General features: G+C 47.0%; 1 protein-coding gene across 4 annotated transcripts in view; it reads left to right on the top strand.

Moving 5' to 3' along the window:
* Positions 1-14,245: 14,245 nt before the first annotated feature.
* Positions 14,246-25,140, top strand: part of STX18 (syntaxin 18) — a 128,208-nt gene continuing 117,313 nt past the window's right edge. The window contains exon 1 of one of the 4 annotated variants that reach the window (XM_027034744.2): positions 14,246-14,536. In XM_027034744.2, coding sequence (XP_026890545.1) covers positions 14,369-14,536 — 168 coding nt within the window. In that variant the 5' untranslated portion in view covers positions 14,246-14,368. The remainder of the gene's footprint in view (positions 14,537-25,140) is intronic. The other 3 variants (XM_027034674.2, XM_027034924.2, XM_027035240.2) reach the window with 3 other exon arrangements.

The following is a 25,140-nucleotide window of genomic DNA, read 5'->3' as shown; positions in this document are numbered from 1 at the left end:
ATGAATGAATGAACGAATGAATGAATCCTGGGTTCTTTAGGCTTTGTCGGGGCTGTGTTTTCTACCCTGGCATGTATTTCTTGCAATATTCTCAGGTAGAGTTTGTTTATATTATTCCCTTGGAGGAAAAAGGAAGGCAGATGGGGGCGGGGGTTGATGGAGGGACCTTCTGTAGAAGAAAAAACTACCCTTGTGGGTCTCAGAAATGTCTGGAGCTTTATGCCTGAAGCTGAAACGCGAGGCCCTATTTACTTTTTCTTTTCTATAAACAGCTATAGGTTTCCTAAAAAACAAACAATACACAGCAAAACCTCTTGTTAATTTTTAGGGATGAAGTCACATGAGCACGTGTCTGGGATTCTGGGTCTTGATATCTTTTCTTTTACTTGCTTTAGCTCCCAAGGCTTCGGAAAATTATATATTGATCTTGTACCCGGTGTAAGCATTTTTGTTGAGGAAGAGGCCCCTGAGTACTTGAAGTAACTTCCATGAGGGCAGATCTATCCTATTCCCTATCATGATTCTTGCAGCTGGGGCAGTGCCTGACACATAGCGAATACTCGGTAAATACTTGGAGAATGAACAAAATAGTTGCTGTCCGCCTCGATGATGGATATCACATAACGAGCATATTAACGGTATTACTTCATCTACTAACACCCCAGTGATTAAAGTGTTTTTTAAAAATTTTAAAAATTAAAAAAATTTTTTTTAATTTTTTTAAAAAATTCTTTTTTTAAAAATTTTAAAAATTGTTTATTTATTTTTGAGAGAGAAAGAGAGAGAGAGCAGTGGAGGGGCAGAGAGAGAGGGAGACACAGAATCCAAAGTAGGCGTCAGGCTCTGAGCTGTCAGCACAGAGCCCAACACGGGGCTCAAATTCATGAACCATGAGATCACGACCTGAGCCCAATTCGGACGCTTAACTGACTGAGCCACCCAGGCGCCCTGACTTTTTTTTTTTAATGACTATTTTATTTTTGAGAGAGAGAGAGAGAGAGAGAGAGAGAGAGAGAATGTGGGGGGAGGGGCAGAGGGCGAGAGGGAGACAGAGGATCTGAAGGGGGCTCTAGGCTGACAGCAGAGAGCCTGATGTGGGGCTCGAACTCACGAACTAGGAGATCATGACCCGAGGCGAAGCTGGATGCGTAACTGACGAGCCACCCAGGAGCCCCTGAAGTGTGATTCTGATCTTGAAGACAAAGAAGTCAGGTGAAGGAACTGGATAATGGTGGTAGCTGGGTGAGTCAAGAATCAAAACGAGCAGTTTCTGCCTCCAAAGCCAGTGCTCAGTCTTTGTCACAAACTACTTAGGGGACAGTGGCCCGTGGTCATAGCAAAGCTCATATTGGGAATTTCCTGCTCCCTGTGCGACCCATTCTTGCCTCAGTTGTCGGCTCCAGAACTCTGGCTACCTTTTTCAGATGCTTTTGCGAACCAGGTAGGATCTGAGTGTTAAATAGACGGGTGGACAGAAAGTTAGCTAGCTGAGAGCTGGATGATGGACAGTAAAATCGGAAGGGGGGGTAGCTAGGGGTGTAACACACACAGGGTCCTTCTGTACCTACAGAATCAGCCTGACTGTTTCAGTCCGGCAACGCATCCTAACAAAGCAGATTGGCCTCTAAGGGCCAATTCTGCCCCCGCCGCAGCCCCACCCAGGATGATCAATGCCCTGAAGTCTTGAAAGCGGAGCGTCCTTGCCCACTACAGGTTTTGCCCAGACCTCACTAATTCGGGAAGATGATGCTTCAGCCAGTGGAAAGATACCGAATCCGAGCAAAAACTCCTTCATCGTGCGTTTCCTTTTGCTGTCCGCTCCCTCCCTAAATTTGGAAACTATTTTGTGTAATTTACAGAATTTGTAGGGGGCCATTGCATGTTCTTGCACCCTGAGCAGGACCAGAGGTGAGGCAGAGCAGAATGGAGGGGGAAAAAAACCCCACCTGTGTATAAATGTGAGCTTTGGGATGCTGGTGTGAAAGGGAGCCAGAAGTGTGATGGGCGGGCAACAGAAGAACGTTGAGACAGGACTCTAGGCACCAGAGTAACTCCAGCGGCACAAAGCGTAAACTGAACCTGGAGATGCCGGGGTGGGATTGGGTGGCTAAACAGGAGGGGGTGTGGGCGAGAGTGAGTGAAATGGAGAAAAGGAGAGGATGTTGATCTAGCTGGCAAGGCCGACCCGGAAGGGCAGCCCGGTGGGGAGGTCTAGCCAGGCCAGGTGCCCAAGGCGGGGGGAGAGTCAGGTGCCCCTAAGTCTGTCTCTGGATCCACTTCCGGTCTCAAAGGCAGACTTCTTGCAGTTGCACTACGTTTCCGGCTGGCTGGCTGGCCCACAGATGCTTCTGGCATGAAGGCTCTTTCCGTGGGGGGGCATTCCAGACAGTGGGGTCGGGCTGCCTGGATTCCATTCTGCTCTACTCCTTGCTAGCTGTGTGACCTTAGGCAAGTGTCTTAACCATTCTGTACCTTGGCTTCTCGTATCTACAACACGGGAATGAGATTACCTACCTCAGAGGGTTGTGTGATTTATGGTCCCTAGAGCGCTTCAAATGGCATTTGTGAGGAAGGAAGCCATTAAGTGCTCTGTAAGGACTGGTTATTATTGTCGTCGTCGTCTTCCGCCTCCAGTAAAGTCGACTAGTCACCCAAGCCAGAAACTTCAGCTGATCTCTTCGTGGGGAATGGGTGCTCCCCTCCCCTCCCACCCTCCATTTCCTGGAACCTACAATCCCCAAGGCTAAGCCAGGCGAAGGGACTAGAACTCAACAGGGAGGAGGCGGTGGGAGCCCAGGGAAGGGGAGGCTAAGGTCTCGCTCTGGAATGACGCTAGGTGAAAGAGCCTCTCCTCCCTTGGTCCGCCCCGCGTGGGTAAGAAGCTGAAGCAAAGGGACCATCTGCACATTTTTCTGGACTCTGTGGGGGATTAACCGGATAAAAGTACGTTCCGTTATGGGGACCATGATGCCTTCCATCTCTAACAGGGGACGGAGCGCTGGTCTGTGCTCATCCGAAATCACCAACAGCGTCCTGTGTGTCCACAGGAGGCATCAGACATATGAAAGTCCTTTGGTTACAATTAGGGAATCTCTTCAGTTAAACGAACGCGTTGTTGTAACATATTTGACATTTCCAACGAAACACTTTGGGGCCTGTCGGGGCATATTTGGTAGCCGCTGAATGATTGATATACAGGTTCTTTGTTAAAAACCTTGTGTCGGTTACAGCCACTCCATTTTAAATCTATTTAAAAGAAAAAAAAACCAAAAACCTAACCCACCACAGGCTACTTTGGGGGGAAAAAAACTTGAAACTGTTCCCACTGATGCTTACAATGAGACTTTCATGTTCAAGTTTGAACTTCGAGCTATAAATTGCCTGCCCTTTTAATGAACAATTATTAAAACCAGTGACTGGCTTAAAGGATTCCTAAATTAACCACGAGAAACTTGGCTTTCTTGGGAGGGTCGGGTAGGGTTCCAGGAGGGTGGCCAATTCCTGGTTATTGATAACTTTTGGAATCCCGCTACGCTGGCCTGCCTTAGCCCACGAAGCAAAGCGAGGTGCAGACAAGGAATAGTGGAGACCTAAAAATATATCAACGAGAAGAAATGCGTTGTGAGGAAATTCCAAGCTTTATTAAATGCACTTTCGGTGAAAGAAGCCGTACAGAGAATTTCTTAATAAATTTCGAAGAGGGGAGGTGCTCGGTCGCTGGAGTTGCCTACACAAGCAATTGTGGTATTTGTGGAATGTCAGACTGCAGATTGCCCGAGGTAATCATCCAGCTAGCATCACAATCGTTTCTTAGGATAGACCAAAGTCTAGGACAGCGGTTTGGGGGTGGCTGAGCCTCGCGTCCTTGTGTTGGAGGACGGTGTTAGTGTCCCGGGCTTTCTCCATCCCCGGTTCACACACTTGAGGACTTTATTTCAACCGTCCCCCTGACTCTTCTTCTCTCCTCCAGAATAAATACTCCAGCTCCCAGAAACATTCTCTGAGGCTGACCCAAACCAGGGTAGCCAATTATTTTCTAAAGGCTTCCTTCAGTTCCGACATCGAGCCAAGGTACCGTCTCAGCTTTCGCTCTAACAGCACACTTTCACTGGTGAGGCCGAGACCCAAAAGTAAAGAAGGCTCCTGCCAATATTTGAAGAGGGCTTTCTAGCACCTACGGCTATCCCAGCACCACCAGCTGTGGAGTTTAATCTATCACCAACCTCAACCTCCTCGCTGCTGCAAGGGCTATATTTTCATCAGTAGCTCTGTGCCACATGCTGTGTTACGCATTTCATATAGATCTTCTCATTTAACGCTTACAACAACCCTGTTGGATGGATATTTTTATCTTTAATTCATAGATACAGAAGTATCTTCCAAAGACCTCACTGCTAATAAGTAACCGACTGGGATTTGAACCTGGGGCTCTCTGACTCAGCCTACTTCCTGCTGATCTTTTCTTGTCCCCGGAGAGGAGGCTAGTAATACATAAAGTTTAAAACATTGTATTCTCCGGCGATGTCATTTAAAAACAACACGTGCGGCTCCTGGGTGGCTGAGGTGGTTGCGTTTCTGACTTTTGATTTTGGCTCAGGTCATGATCCCAGGGTCATGGGATTAAGCCCTCCTGGGCTCCATGCTGAGTGTGGAGCTTGCTTGAGATTGTCTCTCTCTCCCTCTGCCCCTCTCCCCTGCTCGTGCTTTCTCTCTTGAAGACAAACAAACAAAATAATAAAAAGAAATAAATAAAAGCAGCAAACGCCATTATTGGACTTACTACGTTTACTTATAGTTTTCTATGTCAATATGTCTGTGCCGTTAGGCTTTGACCTGTTCCAGGGTAGGGACCTCAGACTGGTTTGTGTATTTTCAGCATTAAACACAGTGTCACTTACTGAGTAGACACTCAAAAGGTGTTTGGAATAGGGCTGCATGACTGGATGGATGGACGGATGAGACATACACAAATCCACACTTACTCATTACCCCAGTTGTCAAATTCAAAAGCACTTACAGATTCATATGTGAGCCTTTGTATAAATGCCACTCTCCTACCTCCATCCCCGCTCTCACAACAAAATTGGTCTGGGGGCCAGGGGATAGTTGGCAGACAAAGACTCTAACCTCACTTTACCCACCAGCTTAATGTGTGATCTTGGACAAGTCACTTGCTTTCCCATCTGAAGTATGAGGAGAGTTGGCCTGGATGATATTTGAGGCCCTTTTCAGTCCTAAATTCCCATAATTCTATGCTATCTACCTACCTCAATCAGACTTATCTAAATAATCGCAAAAACACCACTTCATGCTAGAGAAACACAGTCATAATAAACTAAGCAAAACCAAATGCCCTTCAATATCCTGTTGTGAACTATAAAATGTCCCCCTAAAATCACATTTTCCCCTTGAAACAGGATGTAGGAAAAATATTTTCCTATTAAATCCTTTTAAAGTGCAGGGCAAAGCATTTATTCTGCGATTTGCTGTCCAACCCAATAAAAAGGAGAGGATTCAGTCTTCTTAATTACAGAAGATACTGTCAGAAAAGCGAAGACGGGAGAAATTCAGGTTGGGCACCAAGATGCCATGCCCGTAAAACGATGCATATGTTTTCGAGAAGGGGTTTCCGAGGCTGCACCGAGCAGTTTCGTTTTGCCATTATGTCGGGGAAGCCAGTAAATGAGTTTTTATGAGGTGATTTATGAAACTCCTGGGGTGGGTGAAGTGAGGGCTGGGGAGAGGTGGCACCAATTTCCAAACCTGGGGGTGGGGGTGAGGTAAAGAGGACTTCGGTGCTGGTAACTATTGGTTGCACTGCTGTAAGTTGAGTCCCCGGAAACCGGTTAGGCAGAGGGCTAGAAAGGGCTAGGTTTCAGAGGAAAGTTAGCTTGTACTGAGGCTATCTGAAGGGTTGCTACTAGAGTCCGTCCTTTAAGGGCGGCAGGTATGTTTCCCTTATTTCTGTAGAACCTGAGAGTGTTCTAAGGAGCAGGCCTAGAAACATCGTTTGGGAAATAGAAAAGAACAGGTGTGTCTGTTCATCCAGGAAGACAGCCAGGGGCATCTGCCCAGTTCAACAGCCCCCCCCCCCACCTTTCTGTCAGAGCTACCCCCATCCCCGGAGGGGACAGGATAATGGCCCCCCCAGAGGTGTCCAGACCCTAGTCCCTGGTATCCGTGAGTATATCATGTGTGTTACCTCCCATGGCAAGGGGAAATGACTTTGCAGATGGAGCTAAGGTTGTTAATCGGCTGGCCTTCAGATAGAGATGTCATCCTGGGTTATCTGGGCGGGCCCGATGTCATCACGAGGGTCCTTATATCGGATGAGGGACAGGGTACCTGGATGGCTCAGTCGGTGAAGCCTCCGACTTCGGCTCAGGTCATGATCTTGCGGTTCGTGGGCTCGAGCCCCGCGTTGGGCTCTGTGCTGACAGCTCAGAGCCTGGAGCCTGTTTCAGATTCTGTGTCTCCCTCTTTCTGCTCACCACCCCCCAACCCCGCTCTCAGTCTGTCTCTCTCTCAAAAATAAACATTAAAAAAAATTAAATTGGACAAGGGAGGCGGGAGGAGCACTGTCAGACTGAGGCAGAATGAGAAAGACCCCACGAGCCATCGCTGGCTCTGAAGATGGAGGAAGGGGCCACCAGCCAAGGAATGTGGGCAGCTTCTAGAAACTGGAGAAGGCAGAGAATTGGACTATCCCCTGGGACCTTCAAAAAGAAATGCAGCCCTGTCCACACCTTGGCTTTAGTCCAGTGAGACCCGTTTTGGAATTTTGACCTCTAGAACTGTAACACAGCAAATTTGCATTGTTTTAAGCTAGTGAGGTTGTGATGATTTGTTACAGCAGCCGCAGGAAGCTATTATACCCCCCAAAGTCTCCAACCAGTGGAGCCTGTCCTGATAACCATGTCTGAACCATGTGACCCTGGGTGCTGAGTCTCAGATGATTGAACCAGGGGTAGATGTGTGTCCCAAGCTGGACTCGTTTTTGTTTGCATGCTCAGAATCTGGGTTGGGGATTGATACAGCTGAGACTAGAAGCACGACATATAAAACTCAGCTGGGGGTGAGGGAGACCCACGATCGGTCACATGAACTAAGAAGCAGAGAATGATGGTTTGCAGAGATAATTAGACTGAGGGAGAGAGAGGCAGAGAGAGATGGAAAGAGGTCTGGTAGCATTCTAATTTCTAGCTCTCCTCTGAGACGAGGCCCAAGTTTGCAGAACAGACCCCTCATCCATTCTCTGCGCCCCACAGATATTTGCGAAGGAGCCAACGTCCTCAGCTCAGAAACATCGATAGATCAGCTCCAAACAACTGAAAAATTGCAGACTGGTGGCTGTTACCCAACAACCGGATGACTCATACTGGCTCCACTGGGAGGTGTAAAAGGTATTTAGGAGGAAATCCCTGCTCATAGAATCAACAGTGGGTAATAGGTTGCCGCGTTCCTCCATTTTTCAGACAAGGCTCAGAGAGGTGATGTAACTTGCCCCAGATTACTTGTGCTCTACTCATTGCTCCCTGGACTTTTTTTTTTTTTTTTAATAGAAATCACTCAGAGATCTGATAAGGGCCCCTCACGTACCCTACAAAAATTTCTCAGGTGTTAAAACATTCACAGTTATCACTGTCCAGAGAGGCTCACGATGAATGTGTGATGTAGTTGAGGCTGGGGCAGGCCTTACGGCGTCCGGGGGCTACAGGTCAGATACTGATGAGGGTTAACAGAGCACTAACTTCCCATTCTCTCTTCCGACGCCTTTTGTTCATGTGTGTGCACATCTGTGTGGTTCCTGGGGTTCCGGTGGAGGGGCGTCTGTCTCTGCCTGCTGTCCGGGCTCGCCATTCCCACCCAGACTGTGACTCTCAGCTTCCACAATCTTTAGGTAGCCGAGGACCATCCTGAAGAAAGAGAGTAAAGGGATCCTGACAGGAGTCTTAACTCAGTCTCGGGAAGCTTACTGCTTCCAACGTCAGACTCAACGCACATCACGTTCGGCACTCACTGCCAGCTGCACGGAGTATTCCTGTAGCAGGAAACTATGAGAGCCTCCTGGGGGGTCAGAAGGGGAGGGATCTTTCCCAAGACGCTTGCTGATGGTGGGAAGGACCACAAAGTGAGATCCAGTCAGGTAACCCATGGATCTCACTAGCCCCCAAACACAGAGATCTCTGCCTCTGTCTTCCCATGACTTCCTCTTTTCTGTGTGTCTCTTATAAGGAAACTTGCCATTAGATTTAGGGCTGGCCTGGATAATTTAGGATGATTCCCCCCATCTCAAGATCCTCGATTACGTCCGCAAAGATTCTTTTTCCAGATAATGTAATCATTCAGGGGTTCTGGAAATCAGGATGTGGACTTGTCTTTTGGGGGCCAACATTTAGCTCCTCACGGCAGGGGGAGATGATAGAAAGTAGGAGGAAACAGGCCAGTGGGTCAGGGCGAGGGGCTCAGAACCCAAGCCAGTAATTAATTGGGTGAGAATGAGGAATGTGGTCCCTCTTTTTTTATACACTCCGGTTGGGGGAGGGGGGACAGAGGCTGCCGCTAGAAGGGCTGGACCACAACAGCGTTCGGTATTTGCCTCCTGCCTGCCCTCGCTCTTTTTTCTCTCCTGGGAGAGTGTAGAGGGCAAGATGGAGTCCCTCATGTCAAGCAGGGGCCTGTGTCAAGCAATGACACAGCGGCTAAGGGCATTGCGGTTACCAGATGACGCCGAGACGGACACCAGCTGATGACACGCTCAGAACTGATAACCAGCAGAAGCAGAGGAAGTCTGCAGAGGCCCAAGGCTGATTAAATCCCTTTAAAAAGAGAGGATTTCAGCAGCGAACTGTCAGACTCCTCAGACACTGACCCCCTCAATGTCTGACCACTTCAAACAGGCAGCTGCCCCTGAAGGCTCTGCCTGATTGATCTCTGAAAAGAACAGAGATCCTCGGCTGCTGGGACATAATAAGCAATAAATGCAGACAGCTGACCCCGGACCAGACGGAGGCCTCATTCAACCGCACGCTCACAGACTGACTTGGAGTTTGGTTCGTTAATTTCCTACCCACCTCCCGTTCTATCTTGTGTGTCGTGCGACGCGTAAGAAGCGGAGTTTAACGCGCGGTGAAACGCCACCGAGTTTGGAATCCCGAAGTGGCTTTATTGATTATGTTGGCCTTGCTTTATGATTGAATAAAGGCTGCATTGTGGGAAGACCCAACTGGTGGGTGTGCCTTCACAGCACGCTCGTGACAGAGAGCTCCTGGGAGAAATCCTCCTTTTTTGTTGTTGTTGTTGTTGTTGTTTAAATTAATTTTCCTTTTATTGTGGTAAGAATGCGTAACATGAGACGTAGTCACTTAACAGATTCTTAAGTGTAAGCACAGCAGTGTTCACCTCAGGCACGATGTTGTACAGCAGATCCCCAGAATTTATTCATCTTGCTTGACTGAAACTTTATATCCATCAATCAGCAATTCCCCATTCCTTCCCCTCCCCCCGCCCCCCCCCCTGCTGTCCATGGCAACCATTTTTCTACTCTTCCCTTTTTTTTAACTATTGTAGATTCCTCATACAAGTGGAATCATGCAGTATTTGTCTTTCTGCAAATGGCTTACTTCGCAGCACACAATGTCCTCTAGGTTAATCCCTGTTCTTGCATATCGCAGGTTTTCCTTCTAGTATAAGGCTGAAGAATATTCCATTGGACATATATACCACATGTTTTGATCCATTCATCCATCAGTGGACATTTAGGTTGCTTCCAAATCTGGGCGATTGTAAATAATGCTGCTATGAGCTCCTGATTTCAATCCTTTTGGATACACACCCAGGAATGGGATCGCTGGATTATATGGTGGCTCTATTTTAAATTTTTTGAGGACCCTCCCTACTGTTTTCCATAGTGGTTTCACCAATTTACATCCCCATCGATACCATACGAGGGTTCCAACTTCTCCATCACCCTGATTTATTAGCTAGGTTCTTCTCTCTTTTTTTAATGTTTATTTTGGAGAGAGACAGAGCATGAGTGGGAGAGGGACAGAGAGAGAGAGAGGGAGACGCAGAATCCGAAGCAGGCCCCAGGCTCTGAGCTGTCAGCACAGAACCCCACGTGGGGCTCAAACCCACGAGCTGTGAGATCATGACCTGACTCGAAGTCAGATGCTTAACTGCCTGAGCCACCCAGGTGCCCCAGCTAGGTTCTTTCTTGAGAACAAAAGTTTATTGTTTGAGCTTCCCATCCCTAGAGTCATGGTCCTTTCTAGAACCCATGAGAAAAAACTTTTTCCAATGAATAATGACTTTCTTTTAAAGTACACTTCCGGGGCACCTGGGTGGCTCAGGCGGTTAAGTGTCTGACTTCCGCTCAGGTCCTGATCTCTCGGTTTGTGGGTTTAAGCCCCGCATCGGGCTCTATGCTGACAGCTCAGAGCCTGGAGCCTGCTTCTGATTCTGTGTCTCCCTCTTTCTCTGCACCCCCCCCCCACTCTCTCTCTCTCTCTCTCTCTTTCTGTCTCTCAAAAATGAATAAACATTAAAAATAAATAAATAAAATAAAGTCCACTTCCTAATTTGAAGTTCTCCAAATGCTCTCTTCAGTGTGAATTCTACCGTGGCATGGTGAGTCCTCCAGGGTTTCTGTTACTCTAACGCTATTGATTAGGTATAGGCGTAATCTAGAAGTCCTTTCTCTCCACCTTTTACCCACTGGGAGATAACTTTGTAAAATGCATCCAACAGACTTGTTTGGGCAGAGTCTGGATACGGGTTGTATCAATCAGGATAGGCTAATTATTCTGTATCAACAACAAACCACAAATCTCCATCGACAATAAGAACAAAAGTTGACTTCTCAAAGCCAGCACACTTCCTTGGCTGGCTGTGCCCCAGTGTCATCTTTACCCAGGGACCTAGGCTGATGAAACATTGAAACGTCATGGGTCATCATGGCAGAGGGGAAAGAGAGCACGGTGAACCACACGTTATCTCCTAAATTTGTAACACGTGTCACTTGAAATGGCAAAATGGAATCACCTGGCCAAGATAGTCATCAATAAATAGGTCAAGGAGCTGTAATCCTCCCCGAGGGAGGGGCCATGAATATGAGTGAACCATAAAACAAACTTCCACAGAGGGTCTTCAGTTACTGTATGGTTGTGGCAAGTCCATGGTCCGATGAACCCAGAAAACTCTGGTCTCCCCATAGTACCCTGCAAGAATTCACACTCCATATGACAAACGCCTACTTACCATCTTTCCTCAGGTAGTGGGGCTTTAAAACCAACCTCTCTAGAGGATGTCACAATGACAAAATCCCAGTGGCTAACAACAGAAGTCTATTTTCTCACACACAGCACGTCTATCATGGGGTGGGCATTTGGATGTGCAATATCCCCCGCACTTGATGGAGGCTGCATTTAATGACTTCTATGAGTCCCTAGATGATTCTAAGATTGTCTACATCTATCTGATTGTGTGGAGGGTGCTGTTATAGGAAGCTGCATTCAAGGATTCCAATATGTCTCACTGTTTGTTGTTGTTGTTGTTTTTTAAGACAAAAGTGCCTTGGGTCACCTGGGTGGCTCAGTCGGTTGAGCGTCTGACTTTGGCTCAGGCCATGATCTCACAGTTGGTGAGTTCGAGCCCCGTGTCGGGCCCTGTGCTGACAGCTCAGAGCCTGGAGCCTGCTTCGGATTCTGTGTCTCCCTCTCTCTCTGCCCCTCCCCCCTCATGCTCTGTCTCTCTCACTCTCAAAAATGAATAAATGTTAAAAAGATTTTTTTTAAAAAAGAAAAAGGTGCCTGACCTAATGAACGAACCATACTACTTATGAGACATAATGTACGTACTACATCAAACTGGACAACTTGCGGTTTATTCCCATGACATTCTGTTCTTCCTTTTTTCCCTCTCAGCTTGCCTCTCAGCTTCTCGTTATTGTCAACCTGAAGTCACCTTGCTCTTTGAGGTTAAAAGAGCAAAAAAGCACCCCCCCAAAACGAAAACACGTCAGTGAAATCTCATTATCCCATAAGCCCCATAGCCTCAAGATCACTGTGACTTTTCTATGAATTGTATGCACTTGTAGTCACTTGTGGTTTTAGTGCCTGATGTTTTGAGCTCATTTGGGTGTCATCTCCGCAATCTTCTCTGCTCTTGCAGGTGCAGACAGGAAACTTAGACCTTTGTCCCCACCTTCCCTGCCCCCACAAAAGCCAACTGTCCCCAACTTACTACTCATACAAAGCACTACTCACTGAAGGTTTGATGTAGCCCAGCCCCTCCCACTGGAAAATCCCTCCCAAGGAACCACTTTTTCCTTTCCAGGCCTCCCCCTAGGATTCTGGCTTCCCCAGCTTTCCCTTAATTCAATCCCGTTCACTTTATTATGCAGAGCGATTTAATTCTCTTTCCTTCTACTCTGCCCCAGGCTTGCCTTTGCATAGCCAAAGATTCATTAATGTCTCCATAAAACAAAGGGCCATTTATGCAATACAGAATCATTGGCAGAGATTTAGTAATTTCTCATTTTCTCCTACTACGTGGGTGTAAGAAAGCTCTATGGAAATTTATTTTCCTCATACAGGAAGGCTGAAATGGCTACAGTTGGGGTTTTAAATAACATTTTCCCTCCTCCTTTCAGGTACACATGACATCGATTTCTCACAAACTTATTTGAAACAAACTTTTGGTCTCAGAAAGCCTTTCCACACTTAAACATTATTGCGAACCCTAAATAAACTTTGTTTCCATGGGCTTTATCGGTATTTACCACATTAGAAATTAAAACAAAAACCTATACCATTCTTTGAAACAAAAACAAATCCATTCCATATTAGCATAAATGAGATCCTTTTGCGAAAGAATACATTTCAGAAACAAAAAACCTGAGTGGGAACGGCACGGTTTTGTTTTTTGCAAGCCTCTTTAAAGTCTGGCTTAATACAAGGCAGCTGTTGAGCGTTCAACGTTTTCGCCATGTGACAAGTCCCACCGCTTCTGGAAAACCCAACCGTGGGCCACGTGTGAGGGAAGGATAGTGGAAAGAGCAGCTTGGTGTCCCAAAGCTAATTTCTACCTTGCTGACCCTGCTGTGTCAACCACTGTTTTCACACATTCTAGTTGGGCATCGTCTTCAGAAAGTAAACAAACGAACAAAGCAATGAGCTGGTGAATGAAATCTCAACCTTGAGCCTGGATGTAGGATGAACTCATTGGTTAACTTGCATTTAAATTAAATTTCTATGGGGGCACCTGGGTGGCTCAGTGGGTTAAGCACCAGACTTCAGCTCAGGTCGTGATCTCACCGTTAGTGGGTTTGAGACCCCCCGCCGCCTCTGTGCTGACAGCTCAGAGCCTGGATGGAGCCTGCCCGGGTTTGTGTGTCTCCCTCTCTCTCTGTCCCTCCCCCACTCACGCTCTCTCTCAAAAATAAACATTAAAAAAAATTTTTTTTTTTAAATAACTATGATTTAAGAGGGTATTTAAAAACCGTGCATCAAGGATGCACAGAAACTGGGGACACTTCCGCCCTGGTCTCTATTTGATAAAGTTCCTTCCCGTCCTTCAAATCGACCTGCTCTGAATGACACCTCTTCTACCCTTCCCTACCATAAATAATAACAAGAATGAAAACAGCATTAACAGCATTGATAACTTTTATTGGCGAATCCTAGCCAAGCCACGCCAAAACTTTACACGTGTTACCTCCTTCGATGGTCACAGTAACACTGAGCAAGGTGCTGCCGTGTAATTTTACGGATCAGGAGGCTGCAGGCTGAAAAATAAAGGCCTTTGGCCTCTGGCTCTATGCCTTGCACACCTGCTCTACCCTAGCACTCATTGCATCCGGGAAGTCACCATGCACGTGCTTCTGTCCCCCGCAAGGTGAGTCCTTGAGGTCAAGGGTCAGGCTGGGTTGCCTCCAGGGCGCCCCAGACCCAGGTCCCCCGCGCGCGCGCGCGCGCGCGGCCGGCCTAGCCAGTGGAAGAGCCCAGAGAGGGGAGCCAGTCTTCTGGCTTCTCGATCCTCTCGCTCCCTCGGCCCGTCCGCCCCAAGCGGGACCTCTCCCTGCGGCCAAGCCCTTCGAGCTTTGCCGGGAGGCGAAGAGGGCGCGGGGGCGCGCGCCGCAGGATCCAGGCCGCTGCGGTCGCGCGCGGGCAGAGCCCGGAACCTTTCTCCTCTTGCCGCGGTCACCCCGCGGAGGCCGGAACCTTTCTTCTCGCCTCGCGCTGGCGCCGGGCGTGGGGGGGAGGCGTGCGGAAACGGACCGGTCCCCCGGCGGCCGGGAGGGCGCACGCCGCCGTCGCAAACTGCTGACGTGGGCCGGCCGGGAAGGGGGTCGGGGGTGTGGGTCGCCATGGCGGTGGATATCACGCTGCTGTTCCGGGCCAGCGTCAAGACCGTGAAGACGCGCAACAAAGCCCTGGGAGTGGCGGTGGGCGGCGGGGCTGACGGCAGCCGCGACGAGCTGTTCCGCCGGAGCCCCCGGCCCAAGAGCGACTTCTCCAGCCGGGCGCGGGAAGTGGTGAGCTGGTTGCTATGGAAACGGCGGGCTGGCGAGGGGGGCGGACCCGCGACGTGGACCCCAGACCCCAAACCGGCCCCTGGCCGATAGTCGCTGTGTGAAGGAGTAGCCTGGAGAAAGCCGTCTGGAGTGGGGGACCGGAGAGCCGACAGCTGTCTTGGGAAAGGAACAGCCTCGTTTCGAGGGATGGGAAGGCATGTTGGGGAACTCGAAAATCTCTTGTCCGCAGAGTTCTCGGGCTGCCTTGCGAGGTATTGAGCCCGCCGTCTCTGCGGACTTGGACTCCGGAGACACTTCCCCACAGGCCTTTGCTTTTCTGTCGCAGCACCGACCACAGTGTATTCGCCTCTTCAGTTTGCTCGTCTCGTCCCTCTCTCCTTCCCCTTTCCCCTCCTCTTCCCCTTCCCGGCTCAGTGAGATCAAAGATCACATTCACCTGACCTCTCTCTTCTTCTTGCCTCCCACTATCGGTTAAGGGCCCAAGCTAGTGATCAGTAGGGACCAGTCTTGATACTGTTTAGGATAGGATACTGTTTAGGTTTAGGATAATCTTTCACAAACACTCTGTTACAGTCCTCTAAACTCCTTTCTCTTTCCTGAACACAGCAGGCTTTCCTTCAGGAGAGCGGAAAACTTCTTGAGCAGTGACCTCAGAATCTCCAGTGCCCGACTCCTAGCACTGTTGAGTAAATGGCTTTTGAATAAATGAATGAGTGGACAAATGGTTGTCTTGTCTTCCACACTGAACAGGAAACTCTCTAAGTGGAGAGAGAATATTTTGCCCTGTTCACTGTTGTATCGTTGGCACCAAAGGTGGATCTGGTGTACGTGGAGCTTGAAGCTTATACGATTCTGTCTGTCCCCTTTAAGAACTAAAAATACCGAAGCACAAGAAGAGGTTCGGAGCTTTGGAAGGGGCAGGTGAGGGGTCCTGAAAGTTAAACTTCATGAATTGCACAGTGAATCCACTTCTCTTTGGCATGCAGTCCGATCAGATCGATGCCTGGTCCTTTGTAGACACTCAAGATAGTTTTAAATGAATCTCTAAATGCATGAATTAATGTGTGGCAGCTTAATCAAGGGTCAGAAGGGGGATTGGGCCAGGTGAATACAGGTAGTCCATCAGTAGACATCTATTAAGCACCTGCTTTGTTACAGTGACACAATTTAAAAGGAATGGTGGAGGAGACGGTCACAAAACAAGTATCCTACAGCCTCATAGATACTGTGCAGGGTACAGAGGAGGATGTGGTCAGTTCTCCCTGAGGGCAAAGAAAGGCTTTGGAGAGTCGATGATGCCTGAAACAAATCTTGAAAGAGGAGTAGATGGTTCCAGTGTCAGAAGGTGGAGAATGGCATCTCAAGAGAAGAGACGCACAAAGATGTGCAAATAGGGAACGTTTACGCTCAGTTTATGTGTGCTCAGTGCGCGTCTACGTGTTAAATCACATACAAATTAGGCGGTAATGACATTTCAGATTTTTTCTGGAGGAACTTATACTGTCTGACCTCCAGTGAGTGAGGAATATGCCACTTTGCAATGCTATTGAATTGTTTTGATAAGCATGTGAGTGTGGCTGGAATGTGGGAACTTTGCTCTGCAGGCAGACAGATGTTATGTGGTAGAGAGTACTAGAGAAGTGGCCAAGAGACCAGGTGGTTGTCTTAACGCTGCAACTATTAGCTGTACGAGGTTATGAAGCAAATTTTGTGGCTTTAGTTTATCTACCTGTAAATGTGCCCCCTTTTTCCCCCTTCAAACGGCAGAAGACTTTTAAACTGCTTTGATCCCCTATTTATAGCAGATCAGAAGAGGGGCTTCTCAGGTTGAAATGAGAGGAAAGGACACTAGGACGTTCTCCCTCTGCCTCCCCCCAGTTTGGTCCAGGCTCTTCCTGAGGTTCCTCATGTGGAGTTGTTATCTGTGAAGGTCACCGTTTTGGGTTTTGGGCGGGCCCTTTCTAACTCTGAAATCACTGATTTATTTAAAAAAAAAATTTTTTTTTAACGTTTATTTATTTTTGAGACAGAGAGAGACGGAGCATGAATGGGGGAGGGGCAGAGAGAGAGGGAGACACAGAATCAGAAGCAGGCTCCAGGCTCTGAGCCATCAGCCCAGAGCCTGACGTGGGGCTCGAACTCATGGACCGCAAGATCGTGACCCGGGCTGAAGTCGGACGCTTAACCGACTGAGCCACCCAGGCGCCCCTGAAATCACTGATTTATTAACACCGTGCTGATTTTGGATCGTGTTCAGGAGTAGGAGATACGCAGGTGGTGGGGACAAGACGCACAGTTAGGATGGAACCCTTATTGAGGTTAGGCCTTCGGCCTTTTCCCGAGGGATAGGAATGTGCTTTAGGCTTTTGAATTAATGAGCCTCAGGGACAGTAACAGGACCCCAGGCTGCTGAATTTCCTGTCACTGGAGGTAATTAAACAGAGGGATGACTGCTTGTCAGAGATGTTTGAGAGGGTTTGGTTGCACGCCATTGGGTGTTCCATTTCTGAGATTTGAAGATGTGAGTAGGTGTTAAGGCTTGGAGAGTCAGTTAAGTGGGGACATAGGCTGCATTGTTCAGGACTCCTGCCCTTCCTGACATAGGGAAAACATGCATTTTTTTTTTTTTTTTTTTGCATTCTTTTGAGGAATTTTGATTTTATGTTGTAGTTGCTTGGTGTATTACCTCCTGTTCTTGCAACCATTCCCCCTACACCCTCTTCCCCCCAGATTTAGTATAGAGCAGGTGAGGGGGTGTCCTGTACTCCTGCCACAATCAGATGTGTCAGAAGGCGGGCTGTTGTTTTGTTTGTCCTGGATTGTTTATACGTCAAAGTCTGGTCAATACCAGGAGCACGTACTCTGGTTCGGGGTTAGCTCTGGTCGTCAGACCTAAGGAACGGTAGCAGGTGATAGTAACATCTCTCATTGAATGCCTTCCTCGAAGCACTTGTGATCGTTTCTAAGATGCACGTTGCCGGCCAACTCTAGTTCTTCTCATTCCTGATGTCAGTTTTCCATCTTTCTGAATTGTCCTAGAGGTATTATCAAGATCAGTAAAACTGTATTGAAACTAGATTTTTAATTTACCCCATAGGCTGGTTTCGTCATCATTCCTTTAAGTATTTAACTTTTATGCTCAATTTTGTTGAATTCATGTATACTCAATGCCTGTCTACCCATTAAATTACAGACAGTAGTAATAACATTCCTATCTCGGGATGTGGTACTTGTTGTAGCTGAAAAACTCTCAATAATGATGAGTGTGCCACTTTGCGGGGGGAACCTCGCTAACTCATTTAGATTGTGAGGCGAGTGTGGGGGACCTTGGGAGTGGACAGAGCTCTGGGGCCTGGATTCAGAAGACGTAGCTTAAGATCTGGGTTCTGCTCCGTAGAACTGGGTGACTTGGGCAAGTCCTCTTACCTGAGTCTCATTTTTCACTTCTATCACATGGGTATGATCATACCCTTCTGAACTCATAGGCTAATTACTGGCATCTTCTGAGACTATGTATCATAGGGAACCATACTGATCATTAGTTCCCCCTTTGCCCCCCGCCTTCACCCCATGTAGGCCATTCAGATGTTTTCATCAGTGGCTCTAAGCTATATTCCCCAAACCGTTTAGCTTTCCTGTGCTTGCCTTTCTTTCTCACAAAAGGGAACCAAGAAAGTTCACAGAGGAATCCGTGAAAATCCTGTGCAGGTACTAAGGGCATCGGTGGTGGAGACAGCAGCATTGCTGGTTAAGGTGGCACTCTTATCAGCAACGGCACATGTGTGGCAAGCAGGCATCTGTTCCTCTCTCTTCCTCCCTGTGACCGTGGAGGCCAGTGCTAATTTCCTAGTAGATCTTAGGGCTCAGAATCCTTTGCAGCACTGTGGCCGAGGCAGCCAATTGTTAGGCCTGACATTCAACTTGAAATCTGCTTGGCCTCCTGCCTGATACAGAGTAAAAACAGAATCTGTATGCTTAAAGCAGAACCATGGACTTTGTCGTTAAGTACTTAAAAGGATCTTGCGTTCACGTTATTCGGGCTTCTCATTTTGTCCGTGAGAGAAGTAATGCCCAGGCAAGTGACATGACTTGCTCAGAGTGATGGTAGCTGAGTCATAGGACTGAGCCAGAGGCAGAAGCCAGGTCCTTTGACCCTCGTGTGACGCTGTTTCCCACACTACATCCCAGCCGGTGGGAAGCACGGACCAGACCATCAGAAAACCTGTGCTGTTTACTACCAGGTCTGTAGTACAAGCAGGCAGGCCGCAGGCTCTTTCTGGGCCTCAGTTTCCACTGGTTACACTGAGAGCTCAGACTACATGACTGCGATTTCTTGTAAAGCAAAGATGTTGTGATTCCATATAAGTAATAGCGACCCTGAGCTCTGGAAATTCTGTTTTCAGATAAGGCATGCAGATGAAGTTTTCTTTGTTGATTACATATTGCTTTTGTGAAAGCTACATGTCTTGTTTTCATTTAGAGTTTTTAAGGAACTGATTATCTTGAGTTTCTGGCTGAAAGTCAAAGTTCTTATAGTGGCCCAGAGCCGGCTGCTCTGGTCCCTGCTCCCTCTCTGACCTCACCTCTTCCTCCTCCCCCCTTCCTCTTTTTCACTGTGCTCCAGCTCCCCGACCCCTTCGCTTTTCTCACTTGAACTGATGGGTTGCTACCTTAGGGCCTTTGTGTTTGTCGTTCCCTCCGTGTGGAACACTTTTCCCCTGGTTCTATGTGGTTTGATCTTCAGGTCTCTGTTCAAATGTTGCCTCAGTGAGACCTTCCTTGACTGCCCTGTATAAAGTAGCTTCCTTCTCCTGTCCCCCACTGTGCTTTATTCTTTTTGTTATCTAATGTGTTGTATCCATTTATTTATTGTGCATCCACTGGAATATAAGCCTCCTGAGAACAAGGACTTTGTGTAGTCTACCCCTGAATCCATGGTTCTAGACAGTACAGGAACACCGGTACTCAATAAATATTTCTTGAATGAATGAAGAAGTGTTAATCTACTGTGTCGCTTTGCTTTCAGTTTTGGAGCTGGTTGATCTCCGTGCACATTCCAGTCCTAGAAATGTGTGATCCGAATATGATCCCTTCATATTACACAATATATATTCACACTTACTCCAGTATCTGGAGTAAACATTAGTTTCTTTTATTATGACTACGATTCAGTTCCTATCTCAAGAAGTTTATAGTCTAGTGGAGAAGCAGACACGTACATAGTACAACAGCTCAGGTATGAGTCACACCTGTAACTTGCTCAGCATTGATTCCTCAGGTCCTCCTTGAGTCCTTTGAAATCACACAGTTGGCCTTGTGTGCCAGTGTAGGGACCCAGACCTTGAGCTGGGAGGGACCACCTGGATTATTATCCAGAGTAGCTGGAAATAGACATTATTCCAAGGATTGCGTGTAATACTTCCTAAACTGGGGATTTCAGTCAAGGGAACATTCTTCTAAGAAGCACTGTCAGGCAACAGGTGCCGGGGTCATTGGGAACCAGAGATACTGGAGATACGGCGAAACAGGACAGGAATATATCAGGAAACAGTACAGGTTTAGAATGGAGGCTGTAAACAGAACATGCGTTTTTAGAATCCTCTAGATTTTTTTCTTTTTTAGTACAGAAACCTTTTTGCGGATGAAATAAGGAACAGCTTGGGCTGAGGCTGGAGTCAGGGGCTAGGAAGAGAATGGTTTATTAGCCAGCCTGTCACTCTTCCACCCTTTTCTCTTCTCCTTGAGGAGCCCCTTGGGGAGCAAGCCTAACACCCAGCGACACACTGGTTAAAACCACCGCATTGATGTTCTCCAAGGCCTCTTTTAGCTTCAGGATACTGTGTTTTTATGGATCGTGTTAACCGAGTGTGTACTGTAAGCAGAGCTCTGTGCTGGAGACCTGTGGTATTGAGAGCCCCCGTGGGTTGCACCTCTGAGTTTTTCCCAGAACTTACAACGACTGCAGCTTTTGGAATTCCCTTTATTCAATAATTCATCTACTCCCTCGTCCTCCCTCAACAGTGAACACCTAATATGTGTCAGGAATTGTGAGGACACAAAAAGCTCTGGGACCCGTGTCTCAGGCCTTCAGAAATACAGATGAAGGAAAACTAAATCTCCTTGAGGGGCAGTTAGCGGAAGACCAGCCTGGACCTTGAAGGACAAGAGCTGTTCCGCCAGACAAAGGAAGGGTGATAAATCACGTTCCAGGCAGAGGGAAGAGTGTGAGCAGAGGCGCAGAGGCACAACAGCAGGGTGATGGGGGAGCAGAGGCAAGACTGCGGTGGTGAGGGTCAGGGTGGCAGGAGATGACGCTTCACTGGGCTGGATAGAGCAGGGGGGCCGGTTTGGCCCACGGGCCGCATCTGGCCTGCTGCCAGTTTTTTAAATGAAGTTCATGTGTTTATTGTGAGAGAGAGAGTGAGAGGGAGCACGGGCACACGGGGGAGGGGCAGAGAGAGGGAGAGAGAGAATCCTGAGCAGGCTCCACACTGTCAGCCCGAGGCCAGATGTGGGGCTCGATGTCATGAGCCATGAGATCACGACCTGAGTGGAAACCAGGAGTATGAGGCTTGCCCGACTGAGCCCCCCGGGCACACCCCCGCCCCCTCTTGCCGCCTGTTTTGGCAAATGAGGTTTTATTGCAGTGTGACCACCTGCGTTGTGTACATGGAGGCTGTGGATGCTTTGGGGCTAGAGTGGCAGGGTTGTAGTGCATCCAGGCCTGCAAAGCCCAAAACGTCTTCTCTCTGGCCCTTTAAGGAGAAGTTGGCCCCTCTTGGGCGAGAGCACTGTCAGCAGTGCTGCACAGTTTGAACTTCGTGCTCTGAGCTACGCAAGCAGGGGCCTGACGTGATCATATTTGTGTTTTAAAATACCCGGCCATATTGAGGATGGGTTTGGAATGTAACAGGACTGACCTAGAAGGGCTAACGAGGTTGCAGGACGTCAGGAGAAAGTGGGGAAGCCAGTGGCAGTAGGATGGACGGACGTGGATGCATAAAGTAGATGTGTAGGAGGTAGTAAGGAGTGGGGTTAGAAAGAGGAGGAAGTCGAATAATTCCCAGCTTTCTGGTTGAAAAGTTAATAGACATCACAGTAATTTTGTGTTGTTTTCAGAGTGGAATGCCAGTCGTGCCTTCTTCTTTCAGTTCTAAACAAGAGAGACTACATCCAAGGAGCCTAGTGGGCTTGGGAGTTTTGTTGAAACAGCAAGTGGTAGATAGGTCCTCAATGGCAGTGCTTTCTGATAAATCTGGGTTGGAGAGCATAGCTGGAACCCAGCGGGGTCCTCCCGCTTCGTCATGTTTCGATCTTGGAGATTGTTGAGTCTACAAAATAGGCACCCGGTACTTATGGTCGGTCAGCTGTACTGAGGTGTGCAGTCGACCTCAGACCCAGCAAACGCTGGGCTGGGCCTTGTCATGGTGAGAAGTGGAAGAAGGCGGGCCAGCCTCACGGGCTGCAGGTGGGAGCCGAGACTTGGTTGGGCCCCTTTCGATGCCAAGTTCTTATGCAGAGTTCTGTTCCCCCCAGTTGTGCCTTCTTCGTTCTTTGAAGAAATTCATCTTGGTGGTGATGATCATATCACATATTACAGAAGCATGGTTCTCAGGGATAGTCAGTTGCCTTTCTCCTTCATCCCAAGAAAACTCTAGAATGGGTTCCCTCTTTCCTCAGTTTCTAGTTGGCAGGTCACCAATAGTTTAGTGTACCTACAAGGACAGGACTGCTGAAACGGGTCCCCTGAGGATGACTTTTTAAAAAATGTTTTATTTATTTTTCGAGAGAGAGAGCGCAGGCGGGAAAGGGGCAGAGAGAGAAGGGGACAGAGGATCTGAAGCAGGATCTACACTGACAGGGAGATAGCAAGGAGCCCGATGCCGGGCTTGAACTTGCGAACTATGAGATCATGACCCGAGCTGAAGTTGGACGTTTAACCGACTGAGCCACCCAAATGAGGATGACATTTTTAATGAATTCTCCTTTCCAGGTTCTGGCTGTCTTTTGTAGGCTTGAGAACTACATTTGTCAATATATTGAGGGCGGAACCGTGTATCAGGACAGATATCAACCAAGCTCAGATCGACTTGTGTAAAAAGTTAATTTGCTAATTTATTTTGACTACTGTAACTAGTACTCAGGAGGATACAGATTTTGGAAAATCAATCCTTTTGGGGCTTCTGCTTTAGGTTAGGAACTCTGTTAAGGACTTTACATGCCTGACCTCATTTATCTTTTATCTTTTGGGGAGGATAGAAATACAGTATTATTAAGTGAGTTTACAATATTGATACATGAATAATATTCTAGAATTCATACAAACTTGATGTTTGAGGTTTCTTACTACGTGGAAATCTACATGGGCTCCCTCTGGTGGGCAGAGTATCAGTGAAATCGACAGTGGTTAATTACGGATTGTATATGAAAAGCTTACTCTGTTTTCTAAGACATATAAGGTTTAAAATTGACTTAAAAAGAGGTCCCTTAAGAACCAGTCTAAAAGAAAGTGAATACGGCAGAGGAAGGGAAGGGTGGTGGGTTGAATGAGCTCCTAGAACTCAGGTAGGAAAAGCCCGCAGCCCAGTTGCAATTTTAAATTCAGTAGTAGTTTTTTCTTCCTGACTTCAAAGTGTGTAAATACTAGACTTTGCTAGCTCCTGCTTGCCACAATCTAATGTATGGCTATTTGTCAAAGCTTTCTGTTAGAGCACAGAAGCTCTCCTTAACCAAGAGAGTAAATCTTCATTTCACAGTATTGTACACATTCTTGTTCACTTTTTAGTTAGATGATAAGAAGACCCTGGTAAACGAACATTTGCCTTTTATACTCTAAATAGAAGTGACAGACTGCAGCATATCTTTCTCCAGAATTGAGAAAGGAATCAAAAAGCATAGGTTTTGAATTATAAATACTTTTGGACTTTGTCATTAGTTAACTTTGAGATCTTCGAGAACTCACCTAACCTCTTTTTTTGTTTTTGTTTTTTCTCATTTTTCTTATTTGTTTAATGGGAGTTCTGGCTAGATAATCCTTAAGGACCTTTTTGACAGGATGGTTCCAGGATTCAGTACTCTTCTTTCTGTAAGTCCCAGGATATATCTTAAAATGCAAAAATTTTGCAGTGACAACTGCTCAATCAATGCCTTGTGTTACTTTCCTCTTGAGTTCCTACCTACTCACAATTTTTCATTTCAGTGAGAAGATGAATTTTGTTTTTCACAGCTGGCGTTTGGTATGTTTCTACAAATGCATTTGATTTGATAGTGATTATATACTCTTCTTATAATGGGATGCTATCAGCAAGATAATGTTTTTGACGTTCACTAATTATTTTAAAATCTGACTATGAAAGTAGTAAGTGCTTGGGGTGCCTGGCTGGTGGTGGAGCCTGTGACTCCTGATCTCGGTGTTGTGAATATGAGCCCCGTGTTGGGTGTAGAGATTACTTAAACATAAAATCTTTAACAATGAAAAGTAGTACTTGCTCATTAAAGAGAATAAAGAAGAGAATAAAGTTCACAGATAATACTCCTGGCCAGGAGTAATAGCCCCTATTACAGTCTTGTTGTATATTTTTCCAGATATTTTTCCTATTAGACAAAAAGAATTTTTCTATACTGGTGTTAGTCTTTTTTGCCCCTTTCTTGCCTTTTTTCCTTAACAGTATTGTGAACATTTTTCTATGTCAGTGTAGATTGTGTTCAATTTATTTGACTGCATAGCCATTAAAAGTAGTTTCATATAACTTACTTACCTGAACCCCTACTGAAATATTTGAGCCACTTTTAGTTTATCATCATTTTATTTTTTATTTTTTTAAATGTTTATTTATTTATTTTGTGCGCGCACGTGAGAGAGCGAGCGAGAGAGAGAGAGAGAGAGAGAAGGAGCAGGGGAAGGGCAGAGAGGGGGAAAGAGAGAATCCCAAGCAGGCTCCATGCTGTCCGCACAGAGCCCAGTGTGGGGCTTGAAGTCATGAACTGTGAGATCTAGACCTGAGCCCAAATTAAGAGTCGATCACTTAACCGACTGAGCCACCCAAGTGCCTCCAGTTTATAACTATATTAAACAAATAGTGTATTTTTACCAAATTTGTTTCAAATTTATGATCTCTTAAAAAGGTAAAAAAATATAGGGACACCACGGTCGCTCAATTGGTTGAGTGTCCAACTCTTTATTTTAGCTCAGGTCATGATCTCACAGTTTGTGGGATTGAGCCCCATCCACACTGACAGTTTGGCGCCTGCTGGGGATTCTCTCTTCCCCTCTGTCTGCCCCTCCCCTGCTAGCTCCCAAGCACGCTCCATCATTCTTTCTTTCAAAATAAACAAACAAACATGAAAAAGGTAAAAACTATGTCAATTCACTTGTCTGCTTAATCTTTTCTCAAATAGAAAAAATTCAGTGTCATTTAATGTTTGGATGTCCTAATATTGATACAAGGAATATTAGAGTTTATTATCAGTGCTGGGGAATATAGAAGGGGGTAGCTGATAGGGGTAGTAGGAAAAGCTCTTAAGTGGGAGCAGAGCCGTGGAGAACAAGTGAAATTGAGTAGGTGGTGGTTGTGAGCACGTTGTACGCCAGTGACGGGAAACTG

The sequence above is a fragment of the Acinonyx jubatus genome, chromosome B1 (assembly GCF_027475565.1).
Source record: "Acinonyx jubatus isolate Ajub_Pintada_27869175 chromosome B1, VMU_Ajub_asm_v1.0, whole genome shotgun sequence".
NCBI lineage: Eukaryota > Metazoa > Chordata > Mammalia > Carnivora > Felidae > Acinonyx > Acinonyx jubatus.
This window is presented reverse-complemented; position numbering and strand designations above follow the sequence as displayed.